This window comes from Bos taurus, chromosome X, assembly GCF_002263795.3.
Source record: "Bos taurus isolate L1 Dominette 01449 registration number 42190680 breed Hereford chromosome X, ARS-UCD2.0, whole genome shotgun sequence".
Lineage (NCBI taxonomy): Eukaryota > Metazoa > Chordata > Mammalia > Artiodactyla > Bovidae > Bos > Bos taurus.
In genome coordinates, this window is record NC_037357.1 from 111,884,232 (window position 1) to 111,896,466 (window position 12,235).

At 39.7% G+C, this 12,235-nt stretch overlaps 1 protein-coding gene across 11 annotated transcripts in view; it reads left to right on the forward strand.

Moving 5' to 3' along the window:
* Positions 1-12,235, forward strand: part of DMD (dystrophin) — a 2,236,915-nt gene that overhangs the window by 1,816,385 nt on the left and 408,295 nt on the right. For 10 of the 11 annotated variants that reach the window (XM_024988361.2, XM_024988358.2, XM_024988360.2 and 7 more), the window contains one exon: positions 11,638-11,810. In XM_024988361.2, coding sequence (XP_024844129.1) covers positions 11,638-11,810 — 173 coding nt within the window. Of the gene's footprint in view, positions 1-10,786; positions 10,877-11,637; positions 11,811-12,235 lie in introns of those variants that run through there. The other variant, XM_005228315.5, reaches the window with a different exon arrangement.

Below are 12,235 nucleotides of genomic sequence, written 5' to 3' on the forward strand. Positions count from 1 at the left end.
GTCATTTACCCTGAAAACTGCTCCCTAAACAATTATTTTCAAATTCTTTTTTTGACTATGTTAGGCTTGCAGTGGAAGCTCCAGGGGAATCTTATCATTATAGGATCAGTTATAATGTCCAGGCTGCTATCAAAGCTCTCAATGTCCACTCTGTACCCTTTGCATCCAGTTGTTGACCTTTCGCAACACCACTCTTAGATCCTGCTCACGTTTCTGGCTCTCCTCTCTGTGCATTTGGTATTCATTTTCCTAGAAAAGACTTCATGTCTTCTTTGCTCTCAAGCTTGGAGTCATGGAAGAAGAGGAGAGGAGTCCAGATGGATATCGGCCATTAAGTTAGCATTTAGGTGCTTTACTCACATCACCTCATCTAATCTTTGCCAAAACCTTATAAGGTAGGTGTTATTAGCCCTATTTGTGGATGAAAAAAACAAGTTTTGAAGTATTTTATAATTTGCCCCAAATCACAAAGCTAGCAAGTGAGGTAATTAGAATCTTAACAGATCTTATGACACTAAAGACTAGGCCTTGCCCATGGTGCAGTACTTTGTCTCACTCTATGTTAATCACCCCCATCCATTCCAGACTTTAAGACATACTCATGTCTTTTTTTTTTTTTTTTTTTTTTTTTTTTTTTTTTCATACTCATGTCTTTATGTACTCTTTAGTTACATGGATCTTTGTAACTCTTCCTCAACTGCTTGAAATCAGATTCCCCAACTCAAGTATAAGCTCTCAATATAAACATTAAAAAAAATATCATCCCCTAAACGCTGTTGATCCTTCATCCCTCTTCAGGTACTATCTTATTTCTCATCTAAATGTCATAGTCAAACTTTTCGATAGTTCTGTCTGTTCCATTAACCTTCTAAAGTCTTTTTCTTATATCTATTTCTTTCTCTCCTCCGAAACTGTTGTTGCCAAGGTAACCAATGAGTTTCTTTGTTGCCAAATCCAGTAGACAGTGTTCTGTCCTAATGTAACAAACCTCTTCTTCTTCCTTTTTTTTTTTTTTGGCTGTACCATGGGCATATGGGATCTTAGTTCCCTGACCAGGGATTGAACCCATGCCCCCTGCATTGGGAATAAGTCTTAACCACTGAATAAGCAGGGAAGTTCCTAACCAACCTCTTAACACTGTTTGACACTGTTGCCTGCTCCTTCCATTTTGAAACCCTATTTCCTCTCTTGGTTAGCATGACACCAATTCCTTAGTTTTTCTCCTGCTGATTTGGTACTTCCTTTTCTGTCTCCTTTGCTAGGTTTTCTACCCCACCTAACCTCTGAATGTTACTGGTTTCAGGACATGCTCTGAGGGCCCTTATTCCTTTCTCTTTTCTTTTCCCCTCAATATGCTTCAGTTCAGTTCAGTCACTCAGTCGTGTCCAACTCATTGCGACCCCATGGACTGCAGCACGCCAGGCATCCCTATCCATCACCAACTCCCAGAGCTTACTCAAACTCATGTTCATCATATCAGTGATGCCATCCAACCATCTCATCCTCTGTCGTCCCCTTCTCCTCCTGCCTTCAATCTTTCCCAGCATCAGGGTCTTTTCAAATGAGTCAGTTCTTCGCATTAGGTGGTCAAAGTATTGGAGTTTCAGCTTCAGCATCAGTCCTTCCAATGAATATTCAGGACTGATTTCCTTTAAGATTGACTGGATCTCCTTGCTGTCCAAGGGACTCTCAAGAGTCTTCTCCAACACCACAGTTCAAAAGCATCAATTCTTTGGTGCTCAGCTTACTTTATAGTCCAACTCTCACATCCATACATGACTACTGGAAAAATCATAGCTTTGACTAGATAGACCTTTGTTGGTAAAGTAATGTCTCTGTTTTTTAATATGCTGTCTAGGTTGGTCATAACTTTCCTTCCAAGGAGCAAGTGTCTTTTAATTTCATGCCTGCAGTCACTATCTGCAGTAATTTTGGAGCCGCAAAAAATAAAGTCTCTCACTGTTTCCATTGTTTCCCCATCTATTTGCCATGAAGTGATGGGACCAGTTGCCATGATCTTCATTTTCTGAATGCTGAGTTTCAAGCCAACTTTTTCACTCTCCTCTTTCACTTTCATCAAGATGCTCTTTAGTTCTTCTTCACTCTCTGCCATAAGGGTGGTGTCATCTGCATATCTGAGGTTATTGATATTTCTCCCAGCAATCTTGATTCTAGCTTGTGCTTCTTCCAGCCCAGCATTTCACATGATGTACTCTGCATATAAGTTAAATAAGCAGGGTGACCATATACAGCCTTGATGTACTCCTTTTCCTATTTGGAACCAGTCTGTTGTTCCATGTCCAGTTCTAACTGTTGCTTCTTGATCTGCATACAGGTTTCTCAAGAGGCAGATCAGGTAGTCTGGTATTCCTATCACAGTTTGTTGTGATCCATACAGTCAAAGGCTTTGGTATAATCAGTAAAGCAAAAGTAGATGTTTTTCTGGAACTCTCTTGCTTTTTCAATGATCTAATGGATGTTGGCAATTTGATCTCTGGTTCCTGTGCCTTTTCTAAATCTAGCTTGAACATCTGGAAGTTCATGGTTCACATACTGTTGACACCTAGCTTGGAGAATTTTGAGCATTACTTTGCTAGTGTGTGAGATGAGTGCAATTGTGCGGTAGTTTGGACATTCTTTGGGATTGGAATGAAAACTGACCTTTTCCGGTCCTGTGGCCACTGCTGAGTTTCCCAGATTTGCTGGCATATTGAGTGCAGCACTTTCACAGCATCATCTTTTTGGATTTGAAATAGTTCAACTGGAATTCCATCACCTCCACTAGTCTTAGTATCAAATAATCCCACATTCTTAAAGCCAGCCCAGACTCCCAACTCTGAGTTTCATGTATGTATTTGAAATCTCCACTTCACAGTCATTTTAAAGCATAACATGAACACAAAATTGACTTTCCCCTAGTTTTCACCATGTCAGTTAATGACACATCTATCTGTTGCTTGAGTTAAGAATTTGGAGTCATCATTGAGATACCCCTCTCCTTTACCCTCATCATCCAATCCCTGAGTATGTATAAGAAATCCAACATCCAGATTATATCTCACATCAGTCCACTTCTCTCCTTCTACAATCACCCCAGTCCAGGCCACCATTATCTCATCTGGATTAGAGCCCCTGGCCTCTCACTGGTCTTTTGTTTCCTCTCCTGCCTTCTTTAATCTCCACAGAGCAATGTAGTGATTTGTTTCAAGCCTAGATCACACCATGTCACCACTCTGCATTAAAAGCCTCAACTGTTTTCCATTGTACGTGAAATAAAATTCAAACTCCTGACCATGGGACTGCAAGGCTCCACACTATCTCAAGCCTCTCTGACCTCCTAACCAGCCACTTTTGTTTCTTAGGAAAGGTCTTGTCTAGAATGTACTATCACAGAGCTGCTACAAAGGTTTGCCCTTTTACTTGAGAGGAATTTGGTGCCCTTAGGTTTTCCCGTGACTAGAGTCTTCTCATCTTGTAAGTCCCAGCTGACACTGAACCTTCTCACTTAGGTGTTCCTTGACCACGATAATCACAGAGCACCCCATCATCGCCGTTATCACCACATCTATGCCGTTATTCTCATTGTAGCACCCTCATGTGTTACCTTCAGAGCCCCTTCTTCTTTTATTGAACATTTATCTGTTTACCAGATTTCTCCCTGGTTTATCTTGTTTCTCTTTCTTGTTATCCTTCTATGCTGTGAACGTCAAAAAGGCAGAGATACAGGGTTTTTTCATCACCGCAGACCTAGGTGCTTATATATTAAATATTAGTGGGAGGAAGGAAGGACAGAGAAAAAGAGAGGGGAGGAGAAAGGAAGAAGGGATAAAGGAAGGAACTAGGCCTGGGGACTACACCTTTCTTACATCATATAGATTCCCACTGCTCACCGTGAAATCTTGGACTTAAAATAGGCACTTAACGCATGTTTGTGGGATGAATAATTAGGCAGACTGTTTTGCACTGTGATGGAACAAAGAGAAACCAGGAAAAACAAGATGCAAAAGCAAAAAGATAACATCCCATCTTATATCCAGCCTAGTATATCTGAAATGAACCATTCAACTTTAGAAAGTCATTTTCAGAATAGAGTAAACCAGAGGGTCAGACAAGGAGAGAAAGCATCATGTGTTTCCAGCATTTGGGATTGCTTAGGGCAGTCTGACAAATGGGATTTTTCTCCATTTCCTCTGGGGTAATCCACCCTAGGCCAGGTATTTTTAAAGATTAGCTTTTGAAATAAAGGTTTGCACCTGGGAATGTACTGCGTCAGGAGAACAGATCCCTTCTCACCAGTGTTTGAGTGCTTAAGTGTGAGAATTTTTGAACACGATATGAAAGTGAAGACAACAAAACCCGCAGGATATAGTCTCTGAGGACCTTAATAACAGCCATTTTTAAAGCAAAGCCTGTGGGCACCTAAATCCATAGCTGCTCCTTTAAGATGCATTGCAATGCAGTGGACCTGAAAACACACTCCTTATCTACCTAGAGCACCCAGGCTGTGAGCCAAACGGCACTCCTCAAATTAACTCTTGTTTCTCTGAGGATGACAGTTCTCCTGCTTTAAAAAAAAAAAAAAATTGTAATAACCACGTAGAGAAGAGAAACAAGGAGTCAGAGTCGTACCCACTGTGAATGCGTAGCTGTGCATTTCCTGTGTGAGTTAGGAACCTCCAGCAGGTAGATTAGAATCCCTATAAGGTCACGATTGTGGGTCCAATTCCTTTCTCTGGATGCTTCTCAAAAATCCATTAGGAAGGATAATTCTGTTTTGTGTTGCTAGTTTTAATTTCAGTCCATAACAGACAGATACTTCTGTAACATGCAATAAAAATAAATGACTTTAAGAAAATTACAAAAACCAGACACACAAAATGCAAGCCCATGCTTTTTTATTTTTAGATTGGTATACATGTTTCTGAAGATTGACTCAATTTCTGTTCTCATAACGAAATGTTTGTGTGTGTGTGTGTGTGTTTAACAAATCATTTTGGATAACCAAGCTAAGGGAGCTTTATTTTGGCATGTTTGTTTTTGTTTTATTTAACTTCTTTAAAGCATCAACACCTTTTCAGAATAACTGTGTTGGAGAAATTCATTCAAAGAGTTTTACATACACTACTTTATTCTTACATAGAGTTTATTGAACATGAATCTGCCTGTTTCTGGCTCATTCAGGATCATTGTCATTAACACTAATTGTTTTGCTTTGCTTTAAAGTTAGGTAATGCCTGCAAGGGCAAATAATATATAGGGCTGTTAGTTTCCACACGGTGTGACCCTGGTCACCTCTGAGTGCCTGCGGCTCCTTCTACACCTTTCAGGTTCTCTGTCAGGAGTCACTTCCTGCTGCTCTCAGTTTAGCCCTTAAGGATAACTTCTCTCCTATTTTGGATCTTCTGATTCTGACCTTTTAAGTTCTTGGAAATCAGATCATCACCCTTTCTTTTCCTATCAAGCTTATTTGAATTAGGCAAAAATTACTGGTAAAGAGAACTAATGACCTTATCATTATTTGCATACTAATTGCTTTCAGAAAAGATTAGAGATGGTGTGTCTGCAATGAATTTTTTAGGGAGATTTGGTTACTTACTCTTCCTATATCTTTTTATTGTTTTTGTTTTATTGCTTCTCAGTTATATTCAAGATAAGGAGATTATCATTTGCTAAGTTCTTTTTTAGACACAAACAATACCATATACATAGGAAAGAGAATATGTGGAATCTATTACCTGGTGTTTTGGAATAGTATCATAACCATTTGTTTGAATAATAAACAGAAGGGTGTAGCAGTAACTAATTCTTGGCATCGCCCTTCTTTATTTTTCTTCTAATAAAACTTTTATAACTTTTCATATTCTTCCCTAGTTGTCTTACTACTTAAGATCACCCTGGATCATTCTACTTGTTGAACAAAATCATACAAATTTAATGTTTAATAGTCTCATCTTTGTCCTTTATTTTCTTTATGAAACTCTATTCTTACTGCCTTCTTGAAAGAATGCCTTTATCCTACTTAGTTTAAGGACCTTGACCCATTCCACCTGGTTCTTCTCAGCACTCATTGTCTGTTACAATCAGGTCATGGAATTTGTTGTACTCGCTCATAATCCAAACTCCTTCCCACATTTCTGCCCTTTCCAGGCTTTTGTCCCTTAAAATACCCTCTTCCTCTTCCCTTCACCCCTCTCTTCCCTTCTCCATCCTTCAAGGCTCAAACAAAGTTCCATGATTTTGTAAAGTCTATTTCCATACCCTTTCCCCCCACATTGATTCTCATAAGAAATCCTTACGTCATCCTTATTAAATTAAAGGCTTATGGAGTAGTAAATGGCAGCCCACTCCAGTGTTTTTGCCTGGAGAATCCCATGGACAGAGGAGTCTGGTGGGCTCCAGTCCATGGGATTGCAAAGAGTTGGACACGACTGAGCAACTGAGCACACAGCACACATTAAAGGCTTATCGGGTTCTGGACGATGTTCAAAGTATATTACCAAATTATTCCATATAATACTCAAAACAACCCAGCAGGTAAGGTATTGCTATTTAATATTTGTTGAAGCCAGGGAGGTAAAAGAGTCTTTAAACTTATGCAACTGTTAATGAAAAGAGGAGAAATAGACTAAAGCTATGTCTGTGTACCTGCACTTTCCCATCAGTTTTCCCTGGAGGCTCAGAAAGGCGACTTATGACAGAAGGAGGCTAGATGCTCAGAAAAGAAGGAGCGGTGAGATTTGAAAATGCTCCCAGGAAACACAGTACTCCCTACTCCTAAAACTGCTCTCCAGTAAGCAGTATTCTTGCCTGGAGAATCACAGGGACGGCAGAACCTGGTGGGCTGCTGTCTATGGGGTCATACAGAGTCGGAAACGACTGAAGCAACTTTGCAGCTTAGCAGCAAGCATATTACTTGTCTCATATCCAAACTTCCTTGATATTCACAGTTGAAATTTGCTCCATAATTATACATAACTTTAAAGGTCTCTTTCTAAGGGGAGGGGCTACATATTCTTTTTGCAGTGGCACCCATCTTCTCAGTTATTTTATGCTCTCTCTTGTTGAATTGGCTATATCTGTCCACTGCCTCAGATGTGTTTAACAGTCTCCATATTAATGAGACTGTAAAATCACTCTTGGAATACAGAAAACAACGTTAGTCTACCTTGTCTAATGGCAGTGCTGGAGTTGCTGTAATTTGGGCAGGAGTATTATTACTAGGAAAAATTAATAGGAAACATTTTTAATTAATAGGGAAAAAGTTAGAAGTGATAGAGCCTAGTGGGTATGAGTCCAGTCCCTGGAGTCTGACGGCCAGGGTTTGAAAAATCTCTGCATGGTTTATTAGCTGTGTGACCTTGTGCATTTTTTACGGAACCTCTCTGTAATTTCATTCTCTTATGTGTAAAGAGAAGATATTCATAATGCCTACCCTAGAGAGTTACTGAGAGGATTAAACAAGCTCATGTATATACAGTGCTTTAGACAGTGTCTGCTGTAAAGGAAGTCTTATTATATATGTTGTTGCTCGGCCTCTGTTGTTATATAACAAATCCGTTTTCCCCCGTCCATTAGTTCTTGTTCTCCCTAAAGAATACAATCACAGAAAGAAGAGAAAACTTACATTGAATGTAGCAACTAAGGCTTGAGTGATGTTTTCTTGTTAAGTCAGGAGTGAAATAAAACTCCTTAAAAAATCTGTGGAAATTACTTTTTTGCCCAGGTTGGGTCTCCTCTGAGAAGTCCACTTGATTCTGCATCCCGACTTCTGCTTTTCTGGGTCCCTGAGTCTAAAGGTTCATCTTGAGATGAATGCCATGGTGGTAATTTTCTGCTAGTGTGAGCAAGTGCCTTCCTACTTCCCCTGTGGATGTCTCCCTCCCTGCCTAGGATCTTGCTGCTTGATTGTACTGAAAAATCTCCACTCCAGCATGCCAACTTCCTAAAGAAACCTTCTGGTCCCCACGGATACTCGTCTCCATGGCCGAGCAACCAACCTGAGTCCTGTAGCTTGACAGAATCCCTACCAGCCCACCAACCCAAAAGAACATGGTCAAACTGTGTCCATGCTATAATGTCACCTCATTACTTCATGTAATGTTCATACGGTTCCTTTAGACAAAGGAATGAATTAGTGCTGAGAGAATTTCTGTTCTGTCAGCAGGGATATTTTGTAGTAAGGAGACCTCCATGCAAAGAAGTTTTGCTCACAGTTGGTCCCAGATGCCCAATAGCAAAGTGAAAAGGGTAGTCGGGTTTCCATTTTTCATTTTGACGGAATCAATCCGTGTGGGTAAATTTTAATCAAAATCAGCAATGCTGTCTTTCCATGTGCTCTTGCCTCAATAGTTTTTTCCCCTTGTTAGCAGTAACCTTGTTCAGCTTGAATAAATAACCACTGTTTGTTATAGCCAGTGCGTATCTCAAATGGTGTGTAGACAGCCTATGATCTTCCAGAGTCAAAAGAACTGCATCCCTTGACCACATTTAACACTTTTGGCAAGTCAGTTACACATTATTGAGCCTCCATGCTCTCATCTGTAAAACAGAGAAAATATCATGTACTTCACAGGGCAAGGAGTAGGAATATCTAAAGCAATACATTTGTAACTGCATTATAAACTGTAAAGCTCTCTTACTATACATGTGACATTTGTTGCTCTAAACCACCATCATGAATTACAGAAGTAATACTGAGTTGAGTTACTTTCTTGCCAATGTTAGGACTTTCCTTAAACTACTTCTGAATCTCCAAGGGAAGAAATTTTAATCTGAGTATCTATGTGGTTTGGCAGGGAATTCTCAATGTGTAGTTAGTAATATGAATGAGTTAAAGAAAAAGTGCACGCTAGATTCTAGAAAAAGTACAAGGATAACTGTCTCTTGCCTTCCTCTTATGTTTCCCGCAGTGCTGCTGCTGCTGCTAAGTCACTTCAGTCGTGTCCAACTCTATGGCTAGACAAATAACTGGTCCTCAACAAATACTGCTTTATCCATTTTATATTCATTCCTTTCTTGATGATACAACACAGATGTTTAAATTCAGGGCAGTGTAAATGGCAAAGATGAAAATTAGCAGACCCATGCATCACCGTCCTATTTATGCTTGGGAAGACCTCTCATTTATTCAGCAAAGTCTTGATGACTTCACAATAGACATAATCTCTAAGGAACTATTGGTTGAGCCTGAGTCTCTGCTCTAAATGCAGAATGCAAAAATTCAAATGTACTATAATTTATATGCATGCTGATGTAGAAAGCTGATTGTATCAGTCAAAATATCTTCATTTGTTGACAACAAAAGGTTTGATCTTAATTCCTTAAGTGTATGCTCTGAGGCACAGTTTTAGGTAGCAAACAAATCAAATACAACAAGAAGAGTAAAGTAAAAGAGAAAAGTGGGGGACATTATCTTGAGAACTTGAATCTGTTTGGGTTTTAGTCCTGAATTATTTAGATATGTTAACCTCACTTTGCTCTTTCACTGAAGAAGTGGCAAATTCAGCAGGGCATGTTTTTGCATGTAGGTACAGATCAGATCAGATCAGATCAGTCGCTCAGTTGTGTCTGACTCTTTGCGACCCCATGAATCGCAGCACGCCAGGCCTCCCTGTCCATCACCAACTCCCAGAGTTCACTGAGACTCACGTCCATCGAGTCAGTGATGCCATCCAGCCATCTCATCCTCTGTCGTCCCCTTCTCCTCCTGCCCCCAATCCCTCCCAGCATCAGTCTTTTCTAATGAGTCAACTCTTCGCATGAGGTGGCCAAAGTACTGGAGTTTCAGCTTTAGCATCATTCCTTCCAAAGAAATCCCAGGGCTGATCTCCTTCAGCATGTAGGTACACAAATGTAAATTGCATGTATATTTGATCATGCTCCATTCAGCAAGAAGCCCAATACTAGTTTTCTACCACATCAGCTAGTTTCAAAATCAGGCTAAATCCTTCCAGAATAAGCCTGTTTTTGATGGGATAAAGATAGATGTTCCTCGATCTGTTTTAGTATTTCTATTCTTTCAAATTCAGACATGGTTTTTCCACATTCCCCTCCTGCCTTTCAGTCGAAGGGAATGAGACAATTCTTAGAGTCCGTGAGTGTTACTTTGGCTGCCCAAAACCGTGACAGAGGTCATTCATCTTCAATCCACCTGACCCCTAAAACATTCAAAATCCTGCATCTAAGAGGCCATGACTGAAGACACAGGCCAGTTCCTCAGATTTTATAATATGTTATTGCTGCCACTTTTCCTTCCTTCCTTTAGAAGAGTAATTTAATTCAATTTTAGAAAGGTGCGGGGGGGACTTTTCTAGTTATACAGATCAATCCAATTGTTCAGAGCTTCAGAATGAATTTTTAAAGTTGTTGAACAGAAGCATACAAATCTCTCAGAGCAAGTCAGATAATGTACAAAGCCTCCATTCATTGTGTGGGCAGAAAGGAATGCTAGTAGCCAGCAGCTCTCTAAGGAATGTTCCTTTGGCTTTGACCGTTCTGCTGGGAACAAGGAGGGAAACACACATAGAAAGTGAATTTATAATGTCTCTGGCTTATAATGGCAAAATGATAAGAAAAGTTGGCTGTGTAATATAAACTGTCAGTTGCATATTCCAGGCCTCCTCTCCACGAGGTCCCTCCCACATCCACAGGCCTGGCTACCGTTTAGTGAGGAGTACAAAGTGGCTGTTTATTATTATTGACTGGTGAGGCCTGTGCTCTGAAATTCATTCTGTCAACAGAATGTAAGCAAAGTTGGCATTTTAAAGCAGGGCTCTTTCAGTCGCTGGGTTTTCTCAGGATTGCTATGCAACAGGATCAGTGCTGTAGTCCCCGGTTCAAGCTGAAAATGTTACACAGGAAGACATACCATGTAAAGGTCAGATTCTTCTACTATGATAATTTTCTTGATCTGTGTATAGCAAATGAGGTTGAAGGCATCACTTCTTATAGCTCTTATAAAGGTCCTTTGGACTTTTCCACCGGTTGAGCCTAAAAATGTGATGGGATTTTAAATGGGAACTCTTACCAAATATGTGATGCTGTGATAAATGTATGAGGTTGTCTTACCAAGGTGAACTTAATGTGTATTGTCAAGAGGATTCTCTCGCATGATCAAATCCCATGAGTGTGCTGGTGCTATGGACCAGTTCAACCTTGTTGATTAGCCTCTCCGTGCTTTTATGGTTAGAGTCGATTCTACACAGTACTATGTGCGTGGAAAATATGACTTGACTCAGAGTGTAATATGGTGATTGGCACCAGGGTGCACTTAATCACGGAGTTTTCTTTCCTATCACTTCCATAAAACAGTGTATTTTGTCCATGAACTGGAAGACAGAACTTAAGAAATTTATAAAGTTATAAATACATTATGTCCCAATTCATCTCAAGGAATAAATTTATTATACCTAGTAAGACGCCCATTTTGAATTTGAATTTGCATAATAACATAAAGAGATAATACACCAGGAAGAGTTGGGGGTGTATCTTCTTGTTAGTTGAACCATTAAAATGCCTTTTGAACTAATAGTCTATTTTTTTTTTTTTTTTTTTGCCATTCTCCAAATTCACAGTCACAGCCCGGTCTTTTTTTTGTTTAGTAATTCTGCATGTGTTCTTCTCACTGATGCCCCGTAGGACCTCCAAGGAGAAATTGAAGCTCACACAGATATCTATCACAACCTAGATGAAAATGGCCAAAAAATCCTGAGATCCCTGGAAGGTTCTGATGACGCGGTCCTATTACAAAGACGTTTGGATAATATGAATTTCAAGTGGAGTGAGCTGCGGAAAAAGTCTCTCAATATCAGGTAAGAAAAGATCCCGAACTAAAATAGGCCAGAAAGAAATTAAAATGGCAACCTTCCCCTCATTTTCCTAGCACAATATCTCCTATGTTTATGTAAATCCCCCAATTTCAGAATGACTTGTTTTATTTTTAATAAATGAACCATTTGTTTGCCCCATATGGGGATGATAGCTGAGGGTTCAGATGCGATCAGAATGGTGCTGTTTTATAACCATGCGAGGCATATATATTAAGACATTAGAGTGAATTCAAATGAGGAGCTCAGGCATCCTGATTTCATAGCGTTTTCTCTTGGTTTATCACACGGTGATTCAAAAAGTGATAAAACTGATGTATGTTTATTATGGAATTCTTTCTTTGGCATTATTCTAAATGCATTACTGAGGACATTCTTCAAATACTATAACACGTTATAGTCAGCAACTT